This window comes from Octopus sinensis, unplaced genomic scaffold (assembly GCF_006345805.1).
Source record: "Octopus sinensis unplaced genomic scaffold, ASM634580v1 Contig00897, whole genome shotgun sequence".
Taxonomy (NCBI): domain Eukaryota; kingdom Metazoa; phylum Mollusca; class Cephalopoda; order Octopoda; family Octopodidae; genus Octopus; species Octopus sinensis.
This window is the reverse complement of record NW_021824375.1, coordinates 4953-19009: the sequence shown is the minus strand read 5'-3', so window position 1 is coordinate 19009 and position 14057 is coordinate 4953. Positions and strand designations below refer to the sequence as shown.

The window sequence follows — 14057 nt, the reverse complement described above, 5'->3', positions numbered from 1 at the left end:
GGGAACTGTACCAGGTAGCCAAAAGGGAGGCTGGGCGGCAGGTATACATAGCCAAAGATGTAGCAGAAAAGAAGAAGTTTGCCAATGTCCAGCGACGTGAGGACCAAAGAGCTGAGGTATTTCGGATTGCCAGACAGTGTGTCAGAGAAAATAGTGATGTTACAGGAGAGAAATGTGTCTGCATGGATAATGGGGCACTTGCTATTACTGTTAGTGAGAAGAAAGAGGCTTGGAGAAGCCATTATGAAAGACTGCTGAATGAGGAGAATGCCCATCAGGAATCACTGCTGAGATGCTTAAAACAGCTGGCTATGTGGGCTATGGCATAGTCACCCGCATTGTAAACCAGGCAGTTCATAATGGAGTCATACCCAATGACTGGCGTAGCAGCACCATAGTCAACTGCTACAAGGGTAAGGGTGATGCTCTAGATAGAAATAACTACAGGGGTATCAAACTGTTGGATTAGGTGATGAAGGTCACAGAGAGGGTCATAACCCATCTCATTAGGGAGAGAATTTGCTTAGATGAAATGCAGTTTGGTTTTGTGCCGGGTAGAAGCACCACTGATGCTATATTCCTGGTCCGACAACTGCAGGAGAAGTACCTAGCTAAAGATAAACCCCTCTACATAGCTTTTGTGGACTTGGAGAAAGCCTTTGACAGGGTTCCCAGTTCCCTTATCTGGTGGTCGATGCGGAAACTGGAGATTGACGAATGGCTAATAAGGGCTGTACAGAGAGGCTGTCAGCAAGGTTAGGATTGGCAACGAATATAGTGAAGAATTCCGGGTAGAAGTAGGTGTGCACCAAGGCTCAGCCCTCAGTCCCCTTTTATTCATCATAGTCCTCCAGGCAATAACAGAGGAATTCAAAACAGGATGCCCCTGGGAGCTCCTCTATGCTGATGACCTGGCTCTCATAGCAGAATCACTACCAGAACTAGAAAAGAAATTTCGGGTGTGGAAACAAGGGTTAGAATCAAGGGCCTTAGAGTAAATGTAGCAAAGACCAAAGCTAATAAGCAGAAAGGCGAACTCAGCACACACCCCCTCGGGCAGGTGGCCCTGCTCATCTGTAGGAAGGTGTAGGTAGAAACTCCATAAGATGCACCCAATGTAGCTATGGACGCACAAGAGGTGCAGCAACATTAAAGGGAAATTAACAGATAAGATAGCTTTCATGTGCAGCAGATGCACAGGGACAATAGACACCACAGACACTCAGAAAACAGATCCATCACACTCCAGGGAGAGAAACTAGAAGGTTGATAGTTTCCGCTACCTGGGTGATCAAGTTAGTAGTGGAGGTGGATGCACAGAGAGTATCACCACTAGAATACGAATAGCCTGGGCAAGGTTCAGAAAGCTCCTACCCCTACTGGCGACAAAGGGTCTCTCCCTCAGAGCGAAAGGTAGATTGTATGATGCATGTGTGCGAACTGCCATGCTTCACGGCAGTGAAACATGGGCTGTGACTGCAGAGGACATGCGTAGACTTGAAAGAAATGAAGCTAGCATGATCCGCTGGATGTGTAATGTCAGTGTGAATGCACGACAGAGTGTAAGCACCCTGAGAGAAATGCTAGGCATAAGAAGCATCAGATGCGGTGTGCAAGAGCGACGGATGGATGAGGAGAGATGTGTGAAGAAGTGCCACTCCCGAACAGTTGAAGGAATCGGGGGGAGAGGTAGACCCAGGAAGACATGGGATGAGGTAGTCAAGCATGACCTCAGAGTGTTGGGCCTCATTGAGGCAATGGCGAAGGACCGAGATCTCTGGAGATGTGCTGTGACTACTAAGACCCGGGATGCTTCCGGCACCAGTTCCGCATACCAAAGTACCTTGGATCCCGGAACATCTCACTGTGCTTCAGGAGACCTGTCGAGTTAAGTGCATATACATGAACATCGAACCAAATATCAATGGAAACAGTAGCTGTGATACCTGTGCCGGTGATACATAAAAAGCACCATCCGAACGTGGCCGTTGCCAGTGCAGCCTCGACTGGCTTCTGTGCCGGTGGCACACAAAAAGCACCATCCGAACGTGGACCGATGCCAACCCAGCCTCGAATGGCTTCTGTGCCGGTGGCACATAAAAAGCACCATCAAAACGTGGCCGATGCCAGCACCGCCCCGACTGGCTTCTGTGCCGGTGGCACATAAAAAGCACCATCCGAACGTGGCCGATGCCAGCACCGCCTTGACTGGCTTCTGTGCTGGTGGCACATGAAAAGCACCATCCGAACGTGGCTGATGCCAGCACCGCCTCGACTGGCTTCTGTGCCGGTGGCACATAAAAAGCACCAACCGATCGCAGGATCCCGGAACATCTCGCTGTGCTTGAGGAGACCTGTTGAGTCAAGTGCATGTACATGTACATGAACATCGAACCAAATATCAATGAAACAGTAGTTGTGATACCTGTGCCGGTGACACATAAAAAGCACCATCCGAACGTGGCCGTTGCCAGTGCAGCCTCCACTGGCTTCTGTGCCGGTGGCACATAAAAAGCACCATCCGAACGTGACCGATGCCAACCCCGCCTCGAATGGCTTCTGTGCCGGTGGCACATGAACATCGAACCAAATATCAATGGAAACTAGTTGTGATACCTGTGCCAGTAACACATAAAAAGCACCATCCGAACGTGGCCGTTGCCAGTGCAGCCTCCACTGGCTTCTGTGCCGGTGGCACATAAAAAGCACCATCCGAACGTGACCGATGCCAACCCCGCCTCGAATGGCTTCTGTGCCGGTGGCACATGAACATCGAACCAAATATCAATGGAAACAGTAGTTGTGATACATGTGCCGGTGACACATAAAAAGCACCATCCGAACGTGGCCGTTGCCAGTGCAGCCTCCACTGGCTACTGTGCTGGTGGCACATAAAAAGCACCATCCGAACGTGACTGATGCCAACCCTGCCTCGAACAGCTTCTGTGCCGGTGGCACATAAAAAGCACCGTCCGAACGTGGCTGATGCCAGCACCACCTTGACTGGTTTCTGTGCCGGTGGCACATAAAAAAAAGCACCAATCGATCGTGGCCGATGCCAGACCCCTCTGGCACCTGTGCAGGTGGCACGTAAAAAGCACACACTACACTCGCGGAGTGGTTGGCGTTAGGAAGGGCATCCAGCTGTAGAAACACTGCCAGATCAGACTGGAGCCTGGGGCAGCCCCTGGCTCCCCAGGTCCCGGTTGAACCGTCCAACCCGTGCTAGCGCGGAAAACGGACGTTAAACGATGATGATGATGTATGTATATATGTATATGTATGTATATATATATATGTATGTATATATGTATATATGTATGTATATATGTATGTATATATGTATGTATATATGTATATATATATATATATATATATGTATGTGTATATGTATGTATATATATTCGTATTCTAGTGGCTATTTATAAGCCTGGGCAAAGTTTAGAAAGCTCCTACCCCTGCTGGTGACAAAGGGTCTCCCTCAGAGTGAAAGGTAGATTGTACGACGCATGTATGCGAACTGCCATGCTTCATGGTAGTGAAACAAGGGCTGTGACTGCAGAGGACATGCATAGACCAAGAAGGAGAGGGCTGGAATAATAACCATTGTCTCAGTTGGTTATGCTTGGGAATTCATCCCAAAAGTTTAATGATGATTGATTCTGATAGGGCGGAGGTACCTGAAGACTCTGCCCCCACAATCCTCTCAGGAATAATGGGTGGGTGTTTAAATATTGTTTTTATTTTAAACCTAAAACATTTCCACTTTTATTTTTCAGACTCTGAATTAAATTTCAAAGTGAAAACTTTGGCTGAAATACGAGCGGCAAAAAATATGGAAAAAAATACAAAAAGTTTGTTGTATTTTATTTTGTTAATGTCAGTTATGGATTATTGTTCATGTATGTGTGTGTTGTCTATTCACAAGGCAAGAAATCCTTTGAAACTTGGTTTAAAATACAGTAATACCTCAAGACCCTGGGTTTATGAGTTTTATTTTTCAAGCATAAGATCCAAATTTTGAAGAAAGTGCAAAAGTTTCTACTACCATAACAAATGCTTCTGTATGTTACTGAGAAATTTATGGAGCAAAAAAAAGAAAAAAAAAAGCTTCTTCTAATCAAACAACTCTAGACTTGTTTTTTTGAAAAGAAATCTACGAGTTCTTGGTGATTGTGTCTACAAATGAAGGTGTGTGCTTCTCTAATGTGAGTGAAAGTGATTCAGAACACAATTATAATAATAATATTTTCTGTTTCGTTATAAATGATCTTCACATTCTTTTTACTTTACGTAAAATATTCTTTATATTCTACTGTTGTTTTATTGTCATTTATTTATGAGTATTTTAAATTTTATTGGTAAAATATTTTTCCGGGAATGAATTACAATTTATAACATTGCTTCTATGGGAAATTATTGCTTTGCTTTATGAGAGGTCTCCAGTAACAAATTAACTCATATACTGAAGCATTTCTGTATATAATTTCATAAACGAGTAGTTAAAATCAGGTGCCACGTAAAAAGCACCTTGTCCACTTTGTCCAAGTGGTTGGTATTAATACACCTGTTTGTTTTGTACACCACCTGTCTTTGTCTTTTTCGTAAACTCTCCCTATTTATATATATACACGCACATATATATATATATATACTTAATAATTAAGGTTCAGCAAAGATTTGCTTTACCATATACCGAAGTTTAGAAATAGCAGCCAAAAAACATTAGCTATTTCTTCTACTTCAAAAAGGGACTCCCAGAAAAACCAAAATACTTGAAAACAATCCACACAGGCAGAGAGGAAGAAGTAACGAAAATCAATCAATATCTGGTCACCTATGGATGCGCGTTTCGGAATTAGATTGGAATAAAGAATATAGAATTATACTTTACCAACTGTTTTCCTCATCAGCATAGGACCCCATCAGTAATTAAATATTGAAATATTAAATTCGAAGGTACTGGAATAATTGAACATATCTCTCCACCTAACAGTATCAGACAGATAATATTCAGTGTTAGTACCGCCGAATTCAAAACATGAATGAGGTTCAATTACCTTCCCCTGCCCATCCTCCCATATATATATATATATATATATATATATATATATATAATGCTGTGGCTGTATGGAAGTGAAACTCTGAGTATCTGTCGAATGAATTCTTGACTTTACAAACATACATTTTAGTCCTGATTCATTTCCAAATGAATATTCATGTTTACTTTATTTTCCTTTTGACATCAGAATTTCCAATTTATTAATTAATAATTAACATATTTCTTCCAAACACTTTGTTTCTAGAAAAAGAAGAAGCTCTGTGCACTTTGAGAGGATCTAGAAGTAGCCAAGCAGAAAAACCCAAACTTAAGCAAACCCGACAGATCTATGTTCCTCCAGCTGTTCGTCAACAATGTTCGTAGCACTTCACTTTATTTACAGTTTTGGTCATTGTTCAGTCATCCTTGATTAAACAAACCTGTGATCCAAGTTGTTCCGGCCATGGCTATCTTGTCTTTTATTCAGACCTAGTGTTCTAGGATTATATTTGTGTTCTTTGTAGGGTGTGGTCAGAGGAAGATCTTGCTGCTATTTTTAGTATGTCAAGTATGACCTTGGAGAAGCTCTTACAGTTACATATATATTTCTATCTCACTATCATACTCTAAGCATTCATCACTTGGTACCCCCCCTCCCCCATTCAGTTGAGGGGTTTAGGTCTTGCAAATTACTTGGTGACTTTATCAGTTCAGGTGCCACGTAAAAAGCACCGTGGTTGGTATTAGGAAGGACGTCCAGCAGTAGAAACCATGCCAAAGCAGATACTAGAGCTTGGTGCAGTCTTCTGACTTGCCAGCTCCTGTCAAACCATCCGACCCATGCCAGCATGGAAAAAATGGATGTTAAGTGCTGATGACTTTTGTGTGTGCGCACACACACACACATTTAGAGTTGCTTATCAGAAGGAAGAGTACTCATTACCATAGCAAAGATTACTATTTTTATTTGGGTTGAGTCCTTCTCAGGACCTTCAGACAAGTTATGACTGAAGGCTCCAGTGTGTGTCTAGCTGTTATAAAAATAATTTAATAAAAATGCTAGGAAACATTTTACTAAAACTATTTGTGTCCCCTATTTTTAATTTCTTTACTTTGGATATAAAAAGTTAATATCAGGGAATTGGTTAGTGGAACTGATGGAGTATTGTAATTATATTCTGAGTTCAAATGCCAATCAAGTTGATTTTACTTTTCATCTCCATGGGTCACTAAAATCAGTCCCAGTTGTTTTGTTTATAATTGACTATTTCTTTCACTTAACACTTGTGGATTAAAGTTGTTGCCTGAAATAACTCTGGATTTTTCACTTGGTTTGCAGCTGATTTGAAAGATAATCGGAATGGTACAGAACATAACAAAGAATCTTTAGAAAAAGTAAAAATTCCGAAGATTGTTTCCAAGAATGCTAAGGTAAACAGTTATTTTTTTTTATTGTTAAGGTAACAGTGAGCTGACAGATGCATTATTGGTGCCAGGCAAAATGCTTAGCAGCAGTTTGCCTGTCTTTATATTTTGAGTTCAGATTTGGTGTTAATAAAATAAGGACTGCTTGAGCACTGGGGTAGATGTAAGTGATGTACCCCCATCTCCCAAAATTACTGGCCCTGTGCTAGAATTTGAAACTGTTATTATTAAGACAGTAAACTGGTAGAATTGTTGGACAAAATGCTTAATGGTATTTCTTCTGGCTCTCTGTATTCTGGTTTCAGATTCTGCCATAGTCAACTTTCATCCTTTCAGGGTTGATGAAATAAACTGCCAGTTGAGCATTTGGGGTCAACAAGCCTGCTTCTCCAAATTTTCAAGCCTTGTTCCCCATAGTAAAAAAAGGATCATTATTTCTTTTGACAACATGGCTGTTTTGGTGAGAAAAGTGGTTTGTGTTTTGTACTGAACAAATTACTTGACTGTCAAATACCTTAGTCTACCTAGCTGTAAACAGATTACACAAGGTAGGAACAACTTGCTGCATTAAACACTAGTAGTAGCAGCAGTGCTGATGATTGCTGGCTTACAGTGTTTAACTTCAATTAAGGTAGAGGTCAGGTCAGGCAGAGGGGTCACATTGGTGCTACCTTACATCTGTTGTCTTTTCTAAAATATCAGAAAGGTAAATTGCTTGAGCATCACCAATGGAAAACAAAGTTTACAGTCTGTATAGAGTGTCTACATACAGTCTCTCTAGATAAGTTATATACAATCTGTTTTGGACAGGCTGCATACAGTCTCTCTAGACAGGTTATATTCAGTCTTTGTGACTGATTTTAAAAACTTGAAAAGAAAGTCACTGGTAAAATTCCTTTTCTAAATGCAACCTGAATGTGTGCTTTCTTTAAATACATTGTGTTAATCGAGTTGTCTTGTTTTGTTGTTTAATGCTGCTTGGTTTCATTCCAGGTTGAAGTCCTAAATGTACAAAATTCAGTGAAACCAGAATCCGATTTTATAGGAGAAATTCGAGTAAAATCTTTTGCAGAAATAATGGAAGAAAAACGTCTGCGAGCAAAGCGCAATGAAGAGACAGGAGGGAAAGTTGACAACTGTAAGAATCGGCTTTCTGACTCAAAGTCAACATACACTGCCCCAAAAGGTGAGCTTTTTCTGTTTAAAGACTTGATTTTAAAGAAAAGGTTAATTTTTCAAAAATTTTATTTTAAAAAAATTCTTTTTTAACAGATTTCAATACATGATAGTGTAATCATGTTGGTCAGCCCAGGGCAGTTTTGTTTCAGGAAGTGTTCATTATCCTATGAACTGGCTTTTGTTTCTTACAAGCCAACTTTTTAGAGAATTTAATATGAAAATACTGAATGTTCGTAATAAAACTGTTGTAGAAAGTTAGGTAGCACCTGAGTAATTTAGGGATGTTATTAGATGCTACAGGTCATTAAGAATAACAAACGCTTTGTATAGGAAGCATATGATTAGGATTGAAGGAATGAGAAGTCTTGGAATAATTTATTTTGGATTGTGGTAATCTTTAGTTGAAGTAAGATGGTCAAGTATTTGAAGGTGGAAGGAAGTTAGTGGGGAGGGGTGTAATACCATAGATAAGTTTTTGTCAAAGATATGTATAAATGTCCTTATAACCATATTTTTTTTTTAATTTGACAGTTCCTACTTTGGCACAGTGGACCAGAAAACGGTCAGCAATGCCTGTTAAACAATCAGATGAAGAATCAGATAAAACTAATGAACTATATCCTGAGAAAAAACATATTTCCTCAAACTCTTTACTTTGTACGTCTGATTCTAGACTAAAGAACATAATTTCAGTAGCACAAGATAAATTGAAACAAACTGTCACAGATCGATTACCTTCTGACAAAACAACAGATGAGAGTTCAAATATTCCATCAACTGATTCCATAGGAAATTTACCAAAATCTGGAAATGATGTAAAACTTGAGAATTCCTTACATATAGAAACAGAAGAAATGAAATCGCCTCACACAGTTGTGACTAATTCCTTGGATTTACTTTCACCAACGCATTTAAATGATGACAGGTTTGTAATTTTGTCAACATTTTACCTTCATATTGATAGCAGTGGAAAGGCACTTGAAGCAAAATGCATTGTAGAGTAGTATAGTTTGCATGAAACATTGTCTGATATATAAATACCTTGTCTTTTTAGACTGGGATTCTGAATTCAACTGATGTCAGTTTTGTCTTTCATCGTACAGGTGTTGATAAAGTATCAGGGATTGGAGTTAAGGTCTTTTTGCGCCTCTCTAATATATGACTATTTTACTCATTAAATTTTTAGTTCTGTTCTTTATACAAGTGAATACAAGCAGCCGAGATGGGATTCCTTGGAAGGGTCTTTGGAGTAACATTACTCGATAGAGTAGCATAGCTTAGAGATGAGAGAGGCACTTCCAGGTAGAGTTGCTACTTCTCTGAATTAAGAGATCACAGCTCCATTATTCCAGACAGGTCTCAGGAAAGAATCACTGGACACTTAATGAGCAAAAATCAACTGGCAGGAGACCCAGGGGTAGACCATAAGCATGATGGTTAATAACACCCATGAGTTTGGTTGATCTTGCTTGGGAATCCAACTGGATCAAATGGTTGCTTCTGACAGGACCCACATGATTGAAGCCCCTGACCCCTTGACCCTCTCAAGAATAAGCGGGTGATGAGATAAGATATTAGGTCTTTAGAGGATTAATTCTTTCCATATGATATTGTTTATTGTCTCCGTTGATATAAAGTTGCTGGAACAGTGGGCAGGTGACTTGGCAGCTCACTATATTTTTGTGGTACTGTGTGTGTGTATATACATTACATACCATGTATATATTATAGCTCATTTAATGTGTGTATATCTAACATGCATAAAAATTTATATGTTGGTACTAAAGTTAAATATTCATCTATTAATTGGTATTTAGCAAACACTAATTTTTGTTGTGAAATGGTTAAAAGCCTTGTACATGAACTATTATGAAATATTCACTAATGAATTTATCCATGAAATATTCAATGGAACGAAAATGGAAACATCAGTGAAATCCCAATTTTACTGAATTAACAATTTCTGTTACCTTTTTTAACTAGAGAAGTTTCAGGTATGGGAGCAAGGCCTAGAATCAAAGGGCCTTTGTTGTTAACCTAGCAAAAACCAAAGTGTTAGTAAGTAGGAAAGCAGACAAATCACAAATCCCTTGAGGTAGATGGCCCAGTTTGATCTGTAGAAAAGGCATAGGTAGAAATGCCATAAGATGTACCTGGTGTAAGATATGGACACATAAGAGGTGCAGCAATATCAGAAGGTTAACGGGGAACAATAGCTTTTGTGTGTGGAAGATGCAAAGGTACAATTAATAGGAAAAATGTACAGAAAATAGACTCCCTCAACTGCTAGTGGGGTAAGCTAGAGGTAGCAGATATCTTCCATTATCTAGGTGATCAAGTTAGTAGTGGTGGTGGACAATCTAAGAGTGTAGCTGTGAGAATAAGAATAGGCTGGGCAAAGTTCAGAGAGCTCCTACCTCTGCTGGCAATAAAGGGCCTCTCCCTCAGAGTGAAAGGCAGATTGTATGATGTCTGTGTGTGAACAGCTATACTACACAGCAGTAAAACATGGACTGTGACCACTGAGGAGATGCGTTGGCTTGAAAGAAACAAAGCCAGTATGATTCCCTGGATGTGCAATGTCAGTGTGCATGTGCGACAGTGTAATCATCGAGAAGAAATTTGGGCACGAGAGGCATCAGGAGTGGTGTGGCAAGAGAGAGACGAATGTGCTGGTTTGATCATGTGATATGTATGGACGAGGACAGCTGTGTAAAGAAGTGCTGATTTCTGTGGAGGGAACCTGTGGTAGACCCAGGAAGACATGGGATGAAGTGGTGAAGTATGATCTTTGAACTATGGGTCTCATGGAGGCAATGACAAATGACTGAGGCCTTCGGCGTTATGTTGTGCTTGAGAAGATGACACATCAAGCCAAGTCAAATCACAGTTGTGGTAGATACCAGTGAAACACAAAAGCACAATTACACTAGGAGTGGTTGGCATTAGGAAAGGCATTTGGCCATAGAAAACTAGCCTTGGTCAAAGTGTCCAACCCATACCAGCATAGACAATGGACGCTAAATGATGTTGATGATTAGTATTTTGTTCAGGACATATTAGAAAGTTTTGTATTTCAATTTTTAGAAATTTGAGAATTAAGTTTTTTTAACATTATTGTAAGAAATATGTTATTAATTATAAAAAATCTAATATTTGACAATCTGTATGTCTTCCTTTTTTTTATGCATTTTTTGTATTTTTTTGACAGTTTCTTGAAAGATGACGATGACTTGAAAGATGTTACTGAAAATATAACTGAAGCTAATTCTATAGAAGATGATGATGATGTGTTACGTCAACTGGAAGAAATGTTAGCCAGTCAATGACACTTCCAGTCCCCCTCAACATCATTATTAAGGCTATACATTACACACTCCATTTTTAGGTTTCATTATATTTCCATTCTGAAAAAACACTTTTTACATTCTCATCATTTTACCATTTGATTCTTTTCTTGACACTTATGTATGAAAGGTAAAATTCAAAATAAATTAACTTTTGTTTCCTTTTTCAGTTTTGCCTTTCATGAAATTTCAAGGGTTAAAAAAAAAAAAAAATTGATTTTAGAGAATTTGGAAAATTGTTTAAATCATGTTCTCTTCTAAGAATATCCGAGAAGTGTTAAATTACAAGGTTTGAAAGTAAATCAAAAGCAAGGAAACAAATTCCTATGGTTTTTAACCCAGCAGAACCAATAATTCTGGGGTCATTTAAGAGGCATTTTTTTTCTTTTTGTTTCAGATGTTGAAAACCTGATAAACTTTTTGTTATAGAATTTTCCTTTGGATTTAAAATGTATATTAACTGAAAGAAGTTTAGAAATCCACTATAAATTATGTTATATTCTATAACAATATTTTACAGAAATTGTGAATGTTATGCAAAAAGAAAAAAAAGAAAAAAGCATTTTGCTAAACTAATCTGAAATCTTTTTCAGTGTAAATAGACGAAGCAAAAAAATCTGTTAAAGAATAAATCTATTCACTAATCCATTTGTTAATCTTTGTCAAACAGTTTTGTGATTGTTGGGTATTTTTTTCTTTTCTTTTAGTTATTTTTCAGGTTAGGACAATAGGAAAATAGACGAAACCAAGTTTAGTAGAGATGCTCACTCCCAGCAAGCTTATGAACAAAAGGGTTCTAGCTGTGATGATCCCAGCTTTTTGTATTTTCATTTAAGAAACTTGGGTTTGAAAGTTCCTATTGTAGTATATGTGTGTTCTAAAGACGATTTCTTATCATAGGGTTTCATTATTACAGGAGTTATCATTTCCAAAATTTTACTATTGGTAACTTTATCATGAGATTTCTGACTAAAATGTTCCCCTGAGAGAAAAGCAGAAATTTTACAACATAATTGCTTGAAGATGTTATACTCAAGATCAATGCTTGTCAAATAGATCCATGATCAAATATTCTCTTTTTAAAAGAGGAAAGTCATACCATAAATAAATAGTGGGAGAAATGTCAGAACATTCTGTAAAATATTTTATTATGAATCTTTAAATTTTGATTTTTTGCTGGTCATTAACATTATTGCATATTTATAATCAGTAAAAGCCAAGTCGTATTTTCCCAGTTGTCTTCTTGTTTGAGCCCGCCGTAAAAGAGTTGGTACATCAGATGGGTAAATTTTCAAGGCTGCAAAACATGCATATAGGATATTACACAAGCATAAATTAATATAGAAAGCAGTTTGTAATGTTTTACCAAAAGAGGAAGATTATTATTGTTGCTATATATGATTGAGGTGTCCAGAGCTTCTTAAGGCTGTGAGATCAATTACTGAATCGGGTAGCATGTTGTGTTCTGGAGCATTTCACATTCTCCCCTCAAATATTACTAAAGTCACAGAAAACCATGATCACCACCACATCAAAAAGCTTTTATATAAGATTTAGATATATCATTTTTAAACTAGCTATTGCTATTGTCTCAACGGTCCTGTGGGTAAAGACATACAGACATAGCAACACATATACCTCTTGGACAAAAGATCAATCTTCACCCATGACCTATACTGATTGTGTTTTTTCTTCTTCCCCCCTTTTAACACATTTCTAGAGAAAATTCCACCAAATGACGTCAATGGTCATCTTCGAAACCGAAGGACGAACATTATTAGAGAAAAATAAAACTAAATGAGATCATATCACTAATCCCTACCTGAGATTGAAAACTCCATCTACCCCAGTGTCTTGTTTGTCACCAAAGGTGACAAACAAGACAGTGGAGTAGCAATAGGCTTTGTGGATATTTAAATCTATTCTAATGATTGGTTATTGATTACATTAGTCGGATAGGTTTAAATACATCATTTTCAAACTAGCTATTGCTGTTGTCTCAATCGTCTTGTGGGTGGAGACAATAGCAAGCAATATAGAAGCATCCTGATAATGAGTTCAATCTTGTCCCTGGGCATGCACGGAAGGTTGATTTTTTTTTTTTGCAGTTGTTTGAGTGGGGCTGACCTGGGCACCTTCTTGAAGGTTTTACTTAAATAAATCGATCCCTGTAATTAATTTTTTCAAGGCTGCTCCTTATTCTATCAGTCTCTTTCACTGAACCATTAAAGCCAAGTAAAAATTATCCACCCCCTTCTTTTTCCCCCTCCTATCTGACTAGTTAGAAAACATGTAAATAGGTACAGAGGTTTATCTTTGGCCAAGTATTTCTCCTGCAGCTGTCTTACCAGAAATATAGCATCAGTAGTGCTTTTCCCTTGGCACGAAGCCAAACTGCATCTCATTTAAACTGATTCTCTCCCTAATTAGTTGGGCTATGACCCTCTACGTGACTTTCATTACTTGATCCAGCAACTTGATACCTCTGTAATTATTTGTATCTAGAGCATCACCTTTACCTTTGTAGCAGTTGACTATTATGCTGCTACACCAGTCATTGGGTATGACTCCTTCGTGTATCACCTGGTTAACTATACGGGTGACTAGGCTATAGCCGACACTGCCAGATATTTTAAGCATATCTGCAGTGATTCCTGATGGGCCAGGGGCTTTCCCTGCCTTCATACTCTTGATTACTTTATCTACCAAGATACTGTCAATTCGGATGGCTGGTCCCTCTGTTGGGTCGACATTTAGCAACCTTTCATAGTGGCATCTCCAAACCTCTCTCTTTGCAAGTGAACCATCAGCCATATAGACATTTCTCACCTACGACATCACAATTCACTCTCGTGCATATATATATATACACACATATATATATATAGTGACGTATATTTGCCATTTGAATATGGCTAACCCCTAAGGGTGGATGCTACTGTAGCCCCAGGAAGACACCTCCTCCAGCTGGCTATAGACACACTTTCTGTGCCCTATCAGTATTTGTGAAGGGAAGTCATCCTTCCCTTCTTCAACTCATACACACGGACTCGAGTTTCAAGGCA

General features: G+C 38.8%; 1 protein-coding gene across 2 annotated transcripts; it reads left to right on the top strand.

The window, feature by feature from the left end:
• The first annotated feature begins 136 nt into the window (after nt 1–136).
• On the top strand, nt 137–11522 carry LOC115226978. Of its 2 annotated transcripts, XM_036515528.1 has the most exons (7): nt 137–140; nt 3687–3854; nt 5307–5417; nt 6381–6472; nt 7460–7652; nt 8177–8570; nt 10857–11522. In XM_036515528.1, exons 2-7 carry the CDS (start codon nt 3716–3718, stop codon nt 10972–10974), a joined length of 1047 nt encoding a protein of 348 aa, XP_036371421.1. In that variant the 5' UTR covers nt 137–140; nt 3687–3715; the 3' UTR covers nt 10975–11522. The 2 variants fall into 2 exon arrangements, with proteins under 2 accessions (XP_036371421.1, XP_029653792.2); XM_029797932.2 differs by lacking the exon at nt 137–140 and having other exon boundaries at nt 3638–3854.
• The last annotated feature ends 2535 nt before the right edge of the window (nt 11523–14057 follow it).

What these genes read in the sequence shown, in the direction of transcription:
- LOC115226978 (XM_029797932.2), top strand. Translation starts at nt 3,650, where the DNA reads ATGATGATTGATTCTGATAGGGCGGAGGTACCTGAAGACTCTGCCCCC. An exon ending in TATGGAAAAAAATACAAAAA is followed by an intron (nt 3,855 to 5,306) that starts GTTTGTTGTATT and finishes CTTTGTTTCTAG; the next exon opens with AAAAAGAAGAAGCTCTGTGC. An exon ending in AACATACACTGCCCCAAAAG is followed by an intron (nt 7,653 to 8,176) that starts GTGAGCTTTTTC and finishes TTAATTTGACAG; the next exon opens with TTCCTACTTTGGCACAGTGG.